At 39.8% G+C, this 17,447-nt stretch overlaps 1 protein-coding gene and 1 long non-coding RNA gene across 6 annotated transcripts in view; one reads left to right on the plus strand and one right to left on the minus strand.

Moving 5' to 3' along the window:
• Positions 1–17,447, minus strand: part of ttc7a (tetratricopeptide repeat domain 7A) — a 53,659-nt gene that overhangs the window by 15,599 nt on the left and 20,613 nt on the right. For all 4 annotated transcript variants that reach the window (XM_007577170.2, XM_007577171.2, XM_007577172.2 and 1 more), the window contains 5 exons: positions 11,615–11,719; positions 8,418–8,535; positions 8,249–8,306; positions 7,998–8,070; positions 7,024–7,184 (listed from right to left, as the gene is read on the minus strand). In XM_007577170.2, coding sequence (XP_007577232.1) covers positions 7,024–7,184; positions 7,998–8,070; positions 8,249–8,306; positions 8,418–8,535; positions 11,615–11,719 — 515 coding nt within the window. The remainder of the gene's footprint in view (positions 1–7,023; positions 7,185–7,997; positions 8,071–8,248; positions 8,307–8,417; positions 8,536–11,614; positions 11,720–17,447) is intronic.
• Positions 8–11,648, plus strand: LOC107833707 (uncharacterized). 2 transcript variants are annotated; one of them, XR_001659467.1, is made up of 3 exons: positions 8–1,264; positions 4,843–5,426; positions 11,583–11,648. It is a non-coding gene; the product is annotated as an uncharacterized LOC107833707 (long non-coding RNA). The 2 variants fall into 2 exon arrangements; XR_001659466.1 differs by lacking the exon at positions 11,583–11,648 and having other exon boundaries at positions 4,843–5,727.

The following is a 17,447-nucleotide window of genomic DNA, read 5'->3' on the forward strand; positions in this document are numbered from 1 at the left end:
TGCACAATAAAACCGGTTCTCTCTTTGTCGCCTCGGTGTACGACATGAGAAATCCTTCTAAGCTTAGATTAGTATTAGTTGGTAAAAAAAGAAATACCAAGAGTTTAGCTTATGCTTGAGTTATTTAATGATGTATCTGAACTGAACTGTTCTTTCTCAATGGATTTCAACAGCAGGAATTTGGTGAATGAGTTCAAAGCTTAAACCGGGTCAAAAACTACAACCTAACTACAACTACACGTTCTTTCATTTAATATGCAACCATTAGTGTGTTTGATTTATGTGAAGTGACAGTTATAAACTTACACTGACAAAAAATAACAGCAATTATTTGGGTTATTTAGCATGTCATAAAAGAAAAAAAGTAATCATTTGGCAAAGTTTTATTTTCACCATGTTAATCATTCATAAATGTCACAGTGTTGAGCACAATCCAAACATTTAGCTTTCTAATTAAATATTTAGCCACAAGCAAAAATATTTAACTTGCTAACAAAATTGATAACTACAAACTAAATATTTAGCTTGCCAAACAAATGCTTGCTTGCTAGCTGAATTTATAGCTACAAACTAAACATTCAGCTTGCTAATTCAAAGTGTAGCCACTAGCAAAACTTGCTAGCTTGCTAACAAGATACATAGCTAAAAATAAAATGTTTAACTAGCTAACCAAATGCTTGCTAATTAAATAATTAGCTGCAAACTAAATATTTTGCTATATTTAGCAGGAAGGCCTGATTTACAAACATTCAGAACTACAAGTTGTTTGAAATAAACAAAACGGGCACCACAGTTTGCAGCACTGCTGCCTTGCAGCAAGAAGGTTGTGGGTTTGAATCCCAGCCTGTTTGTTCTCTCTTTCACATGTGATGGGTTAATTGCTTTCTACAAACTGTCCTTAGGTGTGTGAGTGTGTGTGCATGGTTGTTGCATCTCTCTGTTGCCCTGAGGTGAACTGGCAACTTGTGACCCTGCAAGAATAAGCTGGAAGAACCAACTGATGGATTTATTCAGAAAATCCTCTATTTTCTATGAGATGACTGATAATAGGGTAGAAACGATTCCACCTTGCTCTTCTGTGCCTCAGTACAATCTGTGTTTTCCAAGGCAGCATCAGAAAAGATAGATTTCACCAAGATTACAACACTTGAAACTGCACAGCGGATTACACAGCCTGTCATTTTCCTGCCTCCTGGGACGGAGCCGGTCGTGTGCAGAGCGGCGCAGCTCTGAGTAAACGCTCGGCGTCGGAGTGCTGAGAGTGGTGAGTGCCAGCGTAAACTCCACACATAAAAATAGCTAATGATGTTCCCTCCTGGAAAAAAAAAAAGTAGTACATCTACTATATTACTCATTCCGCACTCCCACAGATCAGAGAGCGTAGTCTCTGGAAGCACATGAGGCGTGAACACAAAACTGCAGATGTACGACAAGCGTAAATATATGCACACGCACAAGAACGCACACGTGCATATATAACACACACACACACACACGCACACACACACACACACACGCGTGCGCGCACACACACACACACTAGCCTGTGCAGATATGCTTTCAGATTGCAACCTGACGTACAGTAAGCCATGCAACACCTAAAATGAAAGCTGGATCTTTAGTATATAAACTGTGACACTCACTCAAATGAATGCTTGTTTATTCTGTGATTCTAATTTCAAAGAAAGGAAGAAATTAAGAGAGAGAGAGAGATAAAGTGTGTGCAAGGAGGGTGAGAAAAAAAAAGACCGGAGAGCGATTGGACGCAGCGGATACAGAAGAAGGCAGAAGCCGGGGGTTGAGGATGTGGGAGAAAACGAGGAAGCAGAAATTTGGTATGCTACAGCGAGCTGACAGTTCACTGTGGTGCAGAGAGCCAGTGGCTAACAAGAGTCACACACATCCATGTGCACACATTCAACACAAAAACACACACACACACACACACACACAACATGCATGTGCAAGAATGGACAAATGTTCGCGCACTCGCACCCACACAAGTGCAAGCATGCACATATGAAATGCACACCAGTCAGAGCCAGCTTTGATCTCTCACACATCCAGAGCCGATGATATTCTATGGGCCTCCTGCTGAGAAAACACCTCCTTTCATCGTCTCCCTCCGTCTCTGTCGGGAGTCTTGTATTCTGACTTTGAGCTCTGCAGCCGGGCCTCGGCTCAGCGGGCCGCAGCGGTGAGGTTTGAGTATGAAATCAAAAAAAGCTTTACTGAATAGATGCTCCGTGTTTCATCATTCTAATTTAAACAGTGCACTGGTTTTTTATTTAGGCAGAACACTGTCTGAGAAGATCAGTTTTCAAGGCCTGACATTGATTCTCTGCAGAACTTTAAAGCTGCTGTATGCAGTTTTTATAAAATATATTGTTTTTACATATTTGGTAAAACTGTCTCCATGTCATGATGAGACAACTCTCCTCCACTTCCTCTCTGAGGTATAATTACCGTCTGAAGAAATGCCTGACCAACAACAGCCAATCAGAGTCAGGAGGCGGGTCTTAGTGCTGTCAATCAACCTCATGTAGTCGCTGTTAAATGGGCTAATGGCGGAGAAATATATTACTGTCACAGGAAAACCTTTTTAACTATAATTAGCATTTGCAATAGGATCTGTTGATAGGGAAAAGCTGCAGCGGCAGCAGAGAGTAAAGAGTGCGGACAGAGGGGATGAGCAGCGCCACAAGATTGTGATTGACAGCACTAAGACCCACCTCCTGCATCTGATTGGTTGTTTCTTGTTAGCACTGGGAGAAGGAAGAGGAGACACATTTCTCACAGATTATCAGGAAACCGCTACAAAAGCAGGAAGTGGACTACAACGCAAGGCATTCTGGGAAATTACAACCAAGACAAACGCGCTAGTCTAACGCTAGCGAGAGAAATGGTTCATGGTCTTTTACCAAAGACAAAAGAGAAATCCTACAACTGTGAAAAAAAGACACCACTCAGTTTTTGTTTCTTTTCATGAGGAAGGAACTTGCACTCAGTGTCTTCAGAAGTTTTTGTGTCGCCAAGTTCAGTGGTTCTTGGCGCAGCGCCACCACAGGCGAGGAGGGGAACACGTTTTTCAATTTGTGTGGATCATTTGACACAATGTGGTGTGAAAGCAAACCACAGCAGCTGAAAATGTAACAGACGTTGGAATTTGGGCTCCAATCGAACCGAATCTACTGAACTATCAGGTGTGGAAACTCCCTGACCTTAACTGAGCCTCTGTTCAGGTTTTAAGAAGTTTTATTCTGGGATCGTCTTGTATTTCACTCCCTTTTCCCATCGACTCTGTCCGTGCTGAAGAAAACCATTCCCACAGCATAATGGTATCACCACCATGTTTCACAGTGTATTCAGGGCGAGTATTACGTCTTCTCAATATATTTCTCCCTGACCTTCTGCTGGGATCCTTGGTATTTACAGAACAGATGCTTTTACACTGAGATTAAGCAATGAACCGGTATTATAGCACTAACCGTGTCACTGACTTATGAAACTAAAATGATGAGGAGAAAAACAAATAGTTTTCTACAGCAGATGTTACTTATTTACATGTTAGAACCACATTGTCAAAAATTTAAATGTCTTATCTGCATCTACTTGACAATAATGTGCACTTTGTGCTGGTCTATCTCCAGTAAAATACATTGCATGATATGACTAAGAAACAAAACACTCTGTTAAATATTTGTGGAAATCTTCAGGAACGGTAATTCTGCTGCTGCTGCAGGTGTGCAGGTTATAACCTGTCAGATAATGACGGTTGGTATATTTTTTGTTAAACATATACCAATATATATGTCTGGTTTACATTTATAGATATACTGCAATAAAAAAAGATTAAACGTATTTGATTGAACATCCCTTGTGTGAAAAGACAGCGGCCAGTTTGGTCGACTCTTCTCCCTTCAATCCTTCTCTATAAATCAAAGTAAATTTCCTCTCTGCACTGATGCCAAGTTTGAACTTCAACAAATTGTCCTTCACACATCTAATTGTAAATGCAATGAGCTGACTGGCGACTTGCATTAAGCAGCAGAGCTGTTAAACTCACAGTAGTCTCGGACCAAATCAAGATCATGACTATATTAATAAAACTCGTTATTAAACAGTTAAATGTCAATATAGCTGTCTGCATTAACAAATACGTCTTAAAATTAAATAATATTGAACATGCTTCACGTTGTTCGTCCCTCCAGGATTTTACGATTGTTGTTTGGGAATTTTTTGCAATCAAAATCACTGATTTTGAAATATTTGCAAGGAATTTTGAGATATTTGCACTGAAGTACGACGTTATGCATATTGATCACAAAAAAGACATCCAATAAAGCTGAGGCAGCAGTGTTGTAAAAGTTAGAAATACTGCCTCCTACAGGAGAGAGTTGGCATCACATAAACAGTTTTTGCAATAAACTTGCAGGTATCCATGAAAAATGCTGTGATCTGTTGACTTTAATGTGAATTTCCACAGAATCACAGAAAACTGGAGGGACTGGTTGACCTAATTTAGCTTTAGCATGTGGAGTCTAGAGGGCCAGATAAACAGCTACGGCGGGCCACATTTGGCCCCCGGGCCTTCAGTTTGATGAATGTGATCAAAAGAGTTTATGGTGTCAAACCCTGATGCAGCAGAAAAGATAAGGCATATCTTGTCTTCTTTATGATTTGTGTTCTAAATTTCATGTTTTTTTAAAATTTAGTTTAATTTATGACTTTATAAGTGAAGCAAGTCATGAAATGAAACATTTCAAGTCAGACATCGACTACGGACTCAGTTATGTCACTGTCCCTGCTTCCCTCTGACTCAACATCTTTTATTTTTTGCAGAACCGTAACAACGGGTTGACGCGACAACCGCTGCCTGCTCTACCAGCGTGACCTCACGGTTACCGGGGCAATGGGGGATTCCTGGTGCAGCGAGCGACATGATTGGCCGAGCCCGGCAAAGAGCTCTTAAATGGGTCAAAGCAGTCAAGTGTCTCCACCGAGGAGGTGTAAAATGTGTGTGTGCGCGTCTCCGAGTGTGTGACTGTGCATCCAGGCAGACTGGGAACAGACTTCATCATCCGACTGTACATGCAGCGAAAAGGATCGGCCTGTGCGGTTATAAAAGCGCCCACCCACTCCCTTCCTCTCCGACGCTTCCTGTCAGGCTCTGATGTCCTTCGTTATTTCATCAATTTTCTTGTTTTTCTGCTCCCTCCACCAATCTCTCTCCCACTTGCATGTTTGACAATCACCCATCTGTTTGTGCTGGGGCCGCGGAGGACAACACTGACCCCAAATGGCTGCGATACGAAACGCTTCTCAGCGCTCTGAAAGCACATCAGAGGAATGATGCAACATGCTGCCATATTAGTGTGAAAGAATCGGCCTTGGCAGGTTTTATTGCACACGTCCATCCTCCTCAGGTAATGAGCACATTCCTGGTGTTATTGCAGCTCTGCGATACACCAGAGAGACAGATACTGTAATAATGCTGCAAAATTTACAACATTTATTGAGAAACGCCTTCAGATTTTGTCATTATTTTACTTATGAAATCAGTTATAGTTGCAAATGTTGCAATAAACTAACACATACACAAGGTAGGTGCATGTACGGCTGAAACGATTAATCGGATTAATCGATTATTCAAATAATCATCTAATTTAGTGATTGATTAATAGCTAACTGGAGTATAAAGACTCAAATTTAATTTGCTGACAAAACTGTACAAAAATATATACATTTTACATTTAAGATAAAAATTAAATTCTTTGTCTATTAATATGTTCTACCCAGAACTCCTCTATTGACTTAAACACAAAATATAAACTAAAACGACAAAATAACAGCAAATAAACAATTAAGAAATGATTACGACAGAAAATACATAATGATGTTACAAAAGCAGCTCACAGCAAAACCAAATCGTGGCTAGTTCTCTGAAGTTTCTGTTGTGAGGAACATTTTCCACAGAATATCTGTGTTTAAACTGGTAAATTTAAAATAATCACTGGATTTCGTCAGATTTCAACCGTATTTTACTTTTACACAAAACCTTTTTAGACTTTAATTAGCCTGAAACAATTAATCGTGATGAATCGATTAATCATCAACTAATTTAGTAACCGATTAATTGTTAACTGGAATATAAACTCATAAAAAGGCAGTTTGCTGAAAGAATAACACACTCAGCAGAAATTAATCAAAATGTTTTATGTTCTACCCAGAACTCCTCCAGTTTCATAGTTTTAGCTTCACCTAGTTCAAATTCTGTAAAAATATGTTCTATTAAGTCACCTTTTGCTATCTAGCTATTAATCAATTAATCCAAAAATAAGTCAACAGATCAGCCGTAAACTGTGTTGATGTAAAGTTGAGCAGAAAGTTTTCACATGTTGATGTCAGAACTAGTTATTCACCTGCAGATGCATCCTTTGCTACAAATGATCAACCGTATGCTAAAGGAATGCTACGTTATTGGATTTTAAACAAAAAAAAAAATTGATTTTCTTATTGTAAAAAGGAACTGAATTGCTTATTTGTATTTTTTAAAATGTATTATTTCTAATATTGTATGAAAAAGACTTGGGTGATTAAATGAACAATCTGCAGAATGTGGCCTTTTTTTGACTGGTTAACTGATTAATTGTCAATATTACTAAAATAATCGATGCCTGCAATGCACGGCGACACGTCCCTCTGAAGTGGCTGTAGGATTGTTGCCAGAGCTGCAGCGGTGAAAGGGTGAGGGTGCATGAGGGGCAACGGTGCTGCAATGCAGGCTTCCCACTCTGGCACGTCTAAATAAGGCGTCGAGACGGCGCCTGTGTTTGTGCGCTTGGTTTCCACCATAGTGCAGCCAAGACACCCAATCCCCACAGCCAGCGCTCTGTCAGGACAGGCCCTCCCTGCGCCGCGCCCTGGAGCTGCTTTCTGTCACAAACACTCGTAAAAACAACAAAAAATGTTCTTCTCTGCGGTTTTCTTTCTGTTTGATGTGTGATTGGGTGTTTGCTTTACTTGAAGTTGTCCGGATGCTGGCTGAGGGCCAGGGTGAGGGTTTCCAGGGCGTGACGGTGATGTTTCTGGGAGCTCAGCAGCAGGGTCAGCAGGTGGAGGGACGGCAGGTCATCGGCGCGCAGAGACAAAGCCGTTTGTAGCGGCTCCATGGCTGCAGACACCTGGAAAAGCAAAACGGTTTTCAGGTGAAACTTCAGACTCTGTAGCTGCTTTTCTGCTACAAATGCAAATCTTTGTTGATATTTTACTAATGTTGAAAAAACCAAACTTTGCAATTGCAGTGTTTGAATTAAATAAGAAATTAAAGTTACGTGTGGATAAGCTTGTTTAAAAAACTGAAAAGAAACCATCAACCTCCTGACACTTCCTGTCTTCTTTGTGGTTTTCACCAGTAGTAACATCCACTTGTTGATTGTGTGACGTGCGATAAGAAGACAAGTATTTCCTTTGCAGTTTTGCAAAATATCCAATTTTGATATGATTGAAAAACAACCTCATCTTGGCGGCAAAACTTTTTATTGAAACTTTCAATTAGCTCAGTTTTATGGTCAACAGAAACGCAGCTATTAGCAGCGTCTCCATTGTATAATTGCTCAATTTGACATTTTGAAAATAAATGTGCTTAATGGAATCACAACAATTTAAAACAAAATTCCTGTTTGTTGATAAAAATTGTAAAACTGCAATAGAAAGTTTTTTTTCTGCATCACACGATCGACAAGCGGATGTTACTCCTGGCAGAGACGTTGAAGAAGACAACAGGAAGTGGTAGGAAGATGATGGCACTGAATATTTTTAATGACTTATTGAGGAACAAACTTTTTCACACATCATTTAATTCTGTTTCTTATTTAATGGAAACTTCACAATTCCATAATTGTGTTTTTTCGGCATTAATGGAGTGTTGACAAAGTTTTGCACACATTTGTAATGAAAATGCAACAATGTGACATTGCTTAAAGGCTTGCTTGTACCTGGCGTACGAGGGCCAGCTGGAGAGCCAGGTACATGGAAATCTGAGCGTCCAGTGGGTCTAATGAATTGGCTCTGTGGAGGAAAGGCAGAGTTTTTATGTTCTACAAACACCTGAACATCAGCTCCTGAACTCACCCAGGTTTCATAAACCATACTGAGCTTGCTTTAATTTATGGCAATTCATTGATTTATTGCTTATTATGACAGGAAGTGACAAATAAATAAAGGAATGAAAACAAGTAACACATACTTGTTTAATGCCTGCAAGGCTTTTTTGTTTAACTCATTCCGATCAGCTGACAGAGTGGCTGAAGACGAAAAACAAAAACAAATCGAGTCACTCAAAAGGTTAGAATCTCCAAATTCAAACATCCATCCGTACAGATTCACAGGCATCTGAGGACCAGGTGAGACTTTACCCTCAGAGGCCTGAAGGCTGAAGCTGAGGCCCAGCGCCAGGTACGCCCTGGGGAGGAACTCCCTGGCCTCCTCTCCCATCGATGCCACGCGCTTCGACAGGTTCTCCGCCTCCTTGAACTTCACATGAACACACAGAAACCTTCGATGCATGGACTTTTTAAGTATTTTGTATCCGATTAATTGATTATTCTGGCGATTAATCGGATACAAATATTGCCACATAAGAAAATGCAAATGAATAATTAAAATCCCTTTTTAAATAAGAAAATCTATATTATGTTGGCTAAAACGCAACAAAAGCATTATTTTATTTAATCCTTGATGACTTGTGGCAAAAGATGCATCTGCAGCTAAAAAAATCCTAAAAACAGGTGAAAAGCTCAGGTCTTTAAATATACCATATGGCGGATATGTTGATTTATTTTTGAAATGATCAAGGTTTTCTCAAGTTTTGTGATTGGATGATTGGTTTTATTTCCACATAGAAGGACAATAATGTTTTATCGCATCATATTAGCTTTAGGTTTAATTCCAAGTTGTCATTTCCTCAGTTACCAACTATGCCTGTCGATAAATGGTAATATTGTTGTTTTGAGACAATTTTCATCCTCAAAGATCAATAAGCTTTGATTCTAATGAACATTTAACAGTGGAACTGGAAGATTATATCCAAAATAAATAAACAAAACAATAGAAACAACAAATAAAATTAATTATGAAGTCTCTGTAAATAAAATTGCTCTTGCTAGTTGAGACTAAACACCAGACTAATCACAGTAACTTCTGTTATAATTTGGCATCCAGGTAAATTTCCTACCATGACAGGCCTAACGGTGCATGCAATTCAATTCATGCAACACATTTTAAATCGCTTGGAATCACCTTGGGTACGAAAGGTGCGACACAAATAAAGTTCCTCCGCTGTGCAGCAAATGGTGCTGCAGCAGGGAATGAAGTATTGATGGGCTGGGCCTGCTGGGAGTTTAGTGTGGGGACAGTCTGAACAGATTCAGCTGAAGGACAGCGCAGAGTTTGTTGAAGGACACACACACACTCGCCACACACAGGCAGCAGCAGCAGACTGCAGGCGAGGGAGAAAGTGTGCCACATGGTGTGAGAGCTGCGCCTGGTGGCGGACAGGCAGGTGGGGAAGGTGGGTGTAAGGGGGTAAAGCTAACGCTAATGTCGCGCTCCCCTTCATCCTTTTTCATCTCCGTTTCTCTGAATCAAGCATTTTACTGCACAGCCTGTCCGCAAACATCTTAGGAAGATTACGCCGTTGTTGTTTTTTCTCTCTTGACTGATGTGAAGATCTGCAGCGCTGCTCTTCAGGAATTTAGAAAAGCAGCCTTGCTTGCAGATCATCAGTCCCGCCGCAGATATCATGGAGCTGTAGAGAAACCTCAGCGATGTTCAGAAAGCTCCATGTGGGCTGGCTTAAGGAGCATAATGTCGCTGGACAGATTACAGCCCAGACTGTCCGGTGGAGCTGACGGTGGAGAGCGGTGGCCCATTTCTGTAATGCCGCGCTGCACTATGGCCATAGTGTCCCATTGTGATTAAAACTGTAAGCTCCTTAGTGTCTCTGGCCTGCCATGATCTCCAGCCACTAACAGATGCGCTGTCTCCATTCGCCTGTTGGTTCCTCTGCTCTAATCTGGCCTCACTTTCTCTTCCCGACTCATTTCATCTCTGCATCCATTGATCCCACTCTTTATTGATGGCTGAGGTTTTTTTTAGGGAGAAAAGAGAGGAAGCGAACCGAACATATGAACTTTTCTGCTCTGGATGAAAAATAAAACATGGCAGAAAACCTCTGACCAATCACACACATGTCACACAAAGCTGCGCCCAAATGGTCAATGGTAGACGTAACTTCAGATGAATTATGTGTGAGTCTTCACTGATGATACAATAAATTATGCTGGACGATAAACTGACCCAGAAATTATTGCAATAAACGATAACATTGTTGTTTTGAGACCATTTTCAACTAATATAAACATAATCCAAGAACACATTCTCAGAGATTAATGGGATACAAAAATTATCACATTCTGCAGATTTTTTATTTAACCTTTTAAGCCTTTTAATGTAATATTAGAAATATATAGGAAAATGCAAATAAACAATTCAATTCCCTTTTTAAATAAAAAAGAATCAATATTTTGTTGCCTAAAATGCAATAGCAACATTCCTTTAGTGAAAGCTTGATCATATGTAGCAAAGCAGGGTTTATATATATATTATAAGCCTGGCGGGCCACCAGGCTTCACTTGTCGCCCCACCAGGCTGGGAATCGTTTATTTATTTTAATGTAGCAGTGACAGCAAAAAGGGTTAAGATAGGTTTATGTATACTGCTCAAAAAAATAAAGGGAACATTTCACTTTAATTTTGTGTGTGGCTCCAAATCCAGGCCTCCATTGGTTAATAAATTTGATTTCCATTGATGATTTTTGTGTGATTTTGTTGTCAGCACATTCAACTTTGTACAGAACAAAGTATTCAATGAGAATATTTCATTCATTCAGATCTAGGATGTGTTATTTGAGTGTTCCCTTTATTTTTTTTGAGCAGTGTATAATAAAACATCAGTAATCTTTAGCCGATCATTATCAATTTAAAAAAGATAACATTTGATTCCACATACAAAACCTGCAGAAATACCAGTTTTATTTAAAGCACGGTTATATTTCCTTTGTTGTTGATGTTTTATGTTAACTGTTTTTTTAACATAAAAACACAGAAGGGCAACTGGTGGACTTCTTTAGCACCAGGCTTAGCTCGTTTTCTGGGGGAAACCCTGCAAAGGATGCATAAAAAGTAACTTACAAGTAACTTTTCAGCAAGATACAGGAGCTTGTTGCAAGTCGATAATTCCTTGAAATTGGGAAAGAAGTGCCACTTCCATTGGCACATTATTTCACTTATAATAAGACCATAAATGAAATAGTCAGTGGAACTAGGACTTTTTCATCAATATTAAGAATTTACTTACTTAAAACAAGCTCCTATATCTTGCTGAAAAGTTACTTATAGGTTAGTTTTGTTTTATTTCAGGTGAACTAAGATATTTGCAGTAGAAACCAGACCAGAGAAACTTGGTAAGATTTTGTGTTTTTGCAGTGAATCTCAGTGCTTTCTGAACGCTTTTCGTTTCAGGTGTTAACATGCAGGTGTTGGGATGCATTCACCCAGTGCAGTTGACCGATGCAGATCTTAGCAGCCAGCATGGGCAGCGAGGGGTCGTCTGGTCTCATCCTGGCGCATTCTTTCAACACAGACACAGCGCCGACCCACTGCGAATCACACACACCAGAACGAATGACGAACTGTGAGCATTAAACACGCATCAACTCTCCTAACACAGCCCTAATAGACCCTTTTAGACACACAGTCACTTAATACATGTAGGTCGATCATTAATGGACCAAACACACACAGCAGGGCAAGCCCGGGATAAAAGCGGATCTGACGACACCGAGGCGGCCCCCCTCTCCTTTTAGGGGGCAGACTATTTCTAGAGATCCCCATTGATCAGAGGTGTCGCTTTATCGCACAGCAAGGATCAATTTTTCTGCTGCACAAAAACAAACCAACACACACACACACACACACACACACACACACACACACACACACACACACNTAAACACAAAATATAAACTAAAACGACAAAATAACAGCAAATAAACAATTAAGAAATGATTACGACAGAAAATACATAATGATGTTACAAAAGCAGCTCACAGCAAAACCAAATCGTGGCCAGTTCTCTGAAGTTTCTGTTGTGAGGAACATTTTCCACAGAATATCTGTGTTTAAGCTGGTAAATTTAAAATAATCACTGGATTTCGTCAGATTTCAACCGTATTTTACTTTTACACAAAACCTTTTTAGACTTTAATTAGCCTGACACAATTAATCGTGATGAATCGATTAATCATCAACTAATTTAGTAACCGATTAATTGTTAACTGGAATATAAACTCATAAAAAGGCAGTTTGCTGAAAGAATAACATACTCAGCAGAAATTAATCAAAATGTTTTATGTTCTACCCAGAACTCCTCCAGTTTCATAGTTTTAGCTTCACCTAGTTCAAATTCTGTAAAAATATGTTCTATTAAGTCACCTTTTGCTATCTAGCTATTAATCAATTTATCCAAAAATATGTCAACAGATCAGCCGTAAACTGTGTTGATGTAAAGTTGAGCAGAAAGGCCTTAGTTTTCACATGTTGATGTCAGAACTAGTTATTCACCTGCAGATGCATCCTTTGCTACAAATGATCAACCGTATGCTAAAGGAATGCTACGTTATTGGATTTTAAACAAAAAAAAATTGATTTTCTTATTGTAAAAAGGAACTGAATTGCTTATTTGTATTTTTTAAAATGTATTATTTCTAATATTGTATGAAAAAGACTTGGGTGATTAAATGAACAATCTGCAGAATGTGGCCTTTTTTTGACTGGTTAACTGATTAATTGTCAATATTACTAAAATAATCGATGCCTGCAATGCACGGCGACACGTCCCTCTGAAGTGGCTGTAGGATTGTTGCCAGAGCTGCAGCGGTGAAAGGGTGAGGGTGCATGAGGGGCAACGGTGCTGCAATGCAGGCTTCCCACTCTGGCACGTCTAAATAAGGCGTCGAGACGGCGCCTGTGTTTGTGCGCTTGGTTTCCACCATAGTGCAGCCAAGACACCCAATCCCCACAGCCAGCGCTCTGTCAGGACAGGCCCTCCCTGCGCCGCGCCCTGGAGCTGCTTTCTGTCACAAACACTCGTAAAAATAACAAAAATGTTCTTCTCTGCGGTTTTCTTTCTGTTTGATGTGTGATTGGGAGTTTGCTTTACTTGAAGTTGTCCGGATGCTGGCTGAGGGCCAGGGTGAGGGTGTCCAGGGCGTGACGGTGATGTTTCTGGGAGCTCAGCAGCAGGGTCAGCAGGTGGAGGGACGGCAGGTCATCGGCGCGCAGAGACAAAGCCGTTTGTAGCGGCTCCATGGCTGCAGACACCTGGAAAAGCAAAACGGTTTTCAGGTAAAACTTCAGACTCTGTAGCTGCGTTTCTGCTACAAATGCAAATCTTTGTTGATATTTTACTAATGTTGAAAAAACAAAATTTGCAATTGCAGTGTTTTAATTAAATAAGAAATTAAAGTTACGTGTGGATAAGCTTGTTTAAAAAAATGAAAAGAAACCATCAACCTCCTGACACTTCCTGTCTTCTTTGTGGTTTTCACCAGTAGTAACATCCACTTGTTGATTGTGTGACGTGCGATAAGAAGACAAGTATTTCCTTTGCAGTTTTGCAAAATATCCAATTTTGATATGATTGAAAAACAACCTCATCTTGGCGGCAAAACTTTTTATTGAAACTTTCAATTAGCTCAGTTTTATGGTCAACAGAAACGCAGCTATTAGCAGCGTCTCCATTATATAATTGCTCAATTTGACATTTTGAAAATAAATGTGCTTAATGGAATCACAACAATTTAAAACAAAATTCCTGTTTGTTGATAAAAATTGTAAAACTGCAATAGAAAGTTTTTTTCTGCATCACACGATCGACAAGCGGATGTTACTCCTGGCAGAGACGTTGAAGAAGACAACAGGAAGTGGTAGGAAGATGATGGCACTGAATATTTTTAATGACTTATTGAGGAACAAACTTTTTCACACATCATTTAATTCTGTTTCTTATTTAATGGAAACTTCACAATTCCACAATTGTGTTTTTTCGGCATTAATGGAGTGTTGACAAAGTTTTGCACACATTTGTAATGAAAATGCAACAATGTGACATTGCTTAAAGGCTTGCTTGTACCTGGCGTACGAGGGCCAGCTGGAGAGCCAGGTACATGGAAATCTGAGCGTCCAGTGGGTCTAATGAATTGGCTCTGTGGAGGAAAGGCAGAGTTTTTATGTTCTACAAACACCTGAACATCAGCTCCTGAACTCATCCAGTTTTCATAAACCATACTGAGCTTGCTTTAATTTATGGCGATTCATTGATTTATTGCTTATTATGACAGGAAGTGACAAACAAATAAAGGAATGAAAACAAGTAACACATACTTGTTTAATGCCTGCAGGGCTTTTTTGTTGAACTCATTCCGATCAGCTGACAGAGTGGCTGAAGACGAAAAACAAAAACAAATCGAGTCACTCAAAAGGTTAGAATCTCCAAATTCAAACATCCATCCGTACAGATTCACAGGCATCTGAGGACCAGGTGAGACTTTACCCTCAGAGGCCTGCAGGCTGAAGCTGAGGCCCAGCGCCAGGTACGCCCTGGGGAGGAACTCCCTGGCCTCCTCTCCCATCGACGCCACGCGCTTCGACAGGTTCTCCGCCTCCTTGAACTTCACATGAACACACAGAAACCTTCGATGCATGGACTTTTTAAGTATTTTGTATCCGATTAATTGATTATTCTGGCGATTAATCGGATACAAATATTGCCACATAAGAAAATGCAAATGAATAATTAAAATCCCTTTTTAAATAAGAAAATCTATATTATGTTGGCTAAAACGCAACAAAAGCATTATTTTATTTAATCCTTGATGACTTGTGGCAAAAGATGCATCTGCAGCTAAAAAAATCCTAAAAACAGGTGAAAAGCTCAGGTCTTTAAATATACCATATGGCGGATATGTTGATTTATTTTTGAAATGATCAAGGTTTTCTCAAGTTTTGTGATTGGATGATTGGTTTTATTTCCACATAGAAGGACAATAATGTTTTATCGCATCATATTAGCTTTAGGTTTAATTCCAAGTTGTCATTTCCTCAGTTACCAACTATGCCTGTCGATAAATGGTAATATTGTTGTTTTGAGACAATTTTCATCCTCAAAGATCAATAAGCTTTGATTCTAATGAACATTTAACAGTGGAACTGGAAGATTATATCCAAAATAAATAAACAAAACAATAGAAACAACAAATAAAATTAATTATGAAGTCTCTGTAAATAAAATTGCTCTTGCTAGTTGAGACTAAACACCAGACTAATCACAGTAACTTCTGTTATAATTTGGCATCCAGGTAAATTTCCTACCATGACAGGCCTAACGGTGCATGCAATTCAATTCATGCAACACATTTTAAATCGCTTGGAATCACCTTGGGTACGAAAGGTGCGACACAAATAAAGTTCCTCCGCTGTGCAGCAAATGGTGCTGCAGCAGGGAATGAAGTATTGATGGGCTGGGCCTGCTGGGAGTTTAGTGTGGGGACAGTCTGAACAGATTCAGCTGAAGGACAGCGCAGAGTTTGTTGAAGGACACACACACACTCGCCACACACAGGCAGCAGCAGCAGACTGCAGGCGAGGGAGAAAGTGTGCCACATGGTGTGAGAGCTGCGCCTGGTGGCGGACAGGCAGGTGGGGAAGGTGGGTGTAAGGGGGTAACGCTAATGTCGCGCTCCCCTTCATCCTTTTTCATCTCCGTTTCTCTGAATCAAGCATTTTACTGCACAGCCTGTCCGCAAACATCTTAGGAAGATTACGCCATTGTTGTTTTTTCTCTCTTGACTGATGTGAAGATCTGCAGCGCTGCTCTTCAGGAATTTAGAAAAGCAGCCTTGCTTGCAGATCATCAGTCCCGCCGCAGATATCATGGAGCTGTAGAGAAACCTCAGCGATGTTCAGAAAGCTCCACGTGGGCTGGATTAAGGAGCATAATGTCGCTGGACAGATTACAGCCCAGACTGTCCGGTGGAGCTGACGGTGGAGAGCGGTGGCCCATTTCTGTAATGCCGCGCTGCACTATGGCCATAGTGTCCCATTGTGATTAAAACTGTAAGCTCCTTAGTGTCTCTGGCCTGCCATGATCTCCAGCCACTAACAGATGCGCTGTCTCCATTCGCCTGTTGGTTCCTCTGTTCTAATCTGGCCTCACTTTCTCTTCCCGACTCATTTCATCTCTGCATCCATTGATCCCACTCTTTATTGATGGCTGAGGTTTTTTTTAGGGAGAAAAGAGAGGAAGCGAACCGAACATATGAACTTTTCTGCTCTGGATGAAAAATAAAACATGGCAGAAAACCTCTGACCAATCACACACATGTCACACAAAGCTGCGCCCAAATGGTCAATGGTAGACGTAACTTCAGATGAATTATGTGTGAGTCTTCACTGATGATACAATAAATTATGCTGGATGATAAACTGACCCAGAAATTATTGCAATAAACGATAACATTGTTGTTTTGAGACCATTTTCAACTAATATAAACATAATCCAAGAACACATTCTCAGAGATTAATGGGATACAAAAATTATCACATTCTGCAGATTTTTTATTTAGCCTTTTAATGTAATATTAGAAATATATAGGAAAATGCAAATAAACAATTCAATTCCCTTTTTAAATAAAAAAGAATCAATATTTTGTTGCCTAAAATGCAATAGCAACATTCCTTTAGTGAAAGCTTGATCATATGTAGCAAAGCAGGGTTTATATATATATTATAAGCCTGGCGGGCCACCAGGCTTCACTTGTCGCCCCACCAGGCTGGGAATCGTTTATTTATTTTAATGTAGCAGTGACAGCAAAAAGGGTTAAGATAGGTTTATGTATAATAAAACATCAGCAATCTTTAGCCGATCATTATCAATTTAAAAAAGATAACATTTGATTCCACATACAAAACCTGCAGAAATACCAGTTTTATTTAAAGCACGGTTATATTTTCTTTGTTGTTGATGTTTTATGTTAACTGTTTTTTTAACATAAAAACACAGAAGGGCAACTGGTGGACTTCTTTAGCACCAGGCTTAGCTCGTTTTCTGGGGGAAACCCTGCAAAGGATGCATCAAAAGTAACTTACAAGTAACTTTTCAGCAAGATACAGGAGCTTGTTGCAAGTCAATAATTCCTTGAAATTGGGAAAGAAGTGCCACTTCCATTGGCACATTATTTCACTTATAATAAGACCATAAATGAAATAGTCAGTGGAACTAGGACTTTTTCATCAATATTAAGAATTTACTTACTTAAAACAAGCTCC

Source organism: Poecilia formosa, unplaced genomic scaffold (genome assembly GCF_000485575.1).
Source record: "Poecilia formosa unplaced genomic scaffold, Poecilia_formosa-5.1.2 Scaffold430, whole genome shotgun sequence".
NCBI classification, from domain to species: Eukaryota; Metazoa; Chordata; class Actinopteri; order Cyprinodontiformes; family Poeciliidae; genus Poecilia; species Poecilia formosa.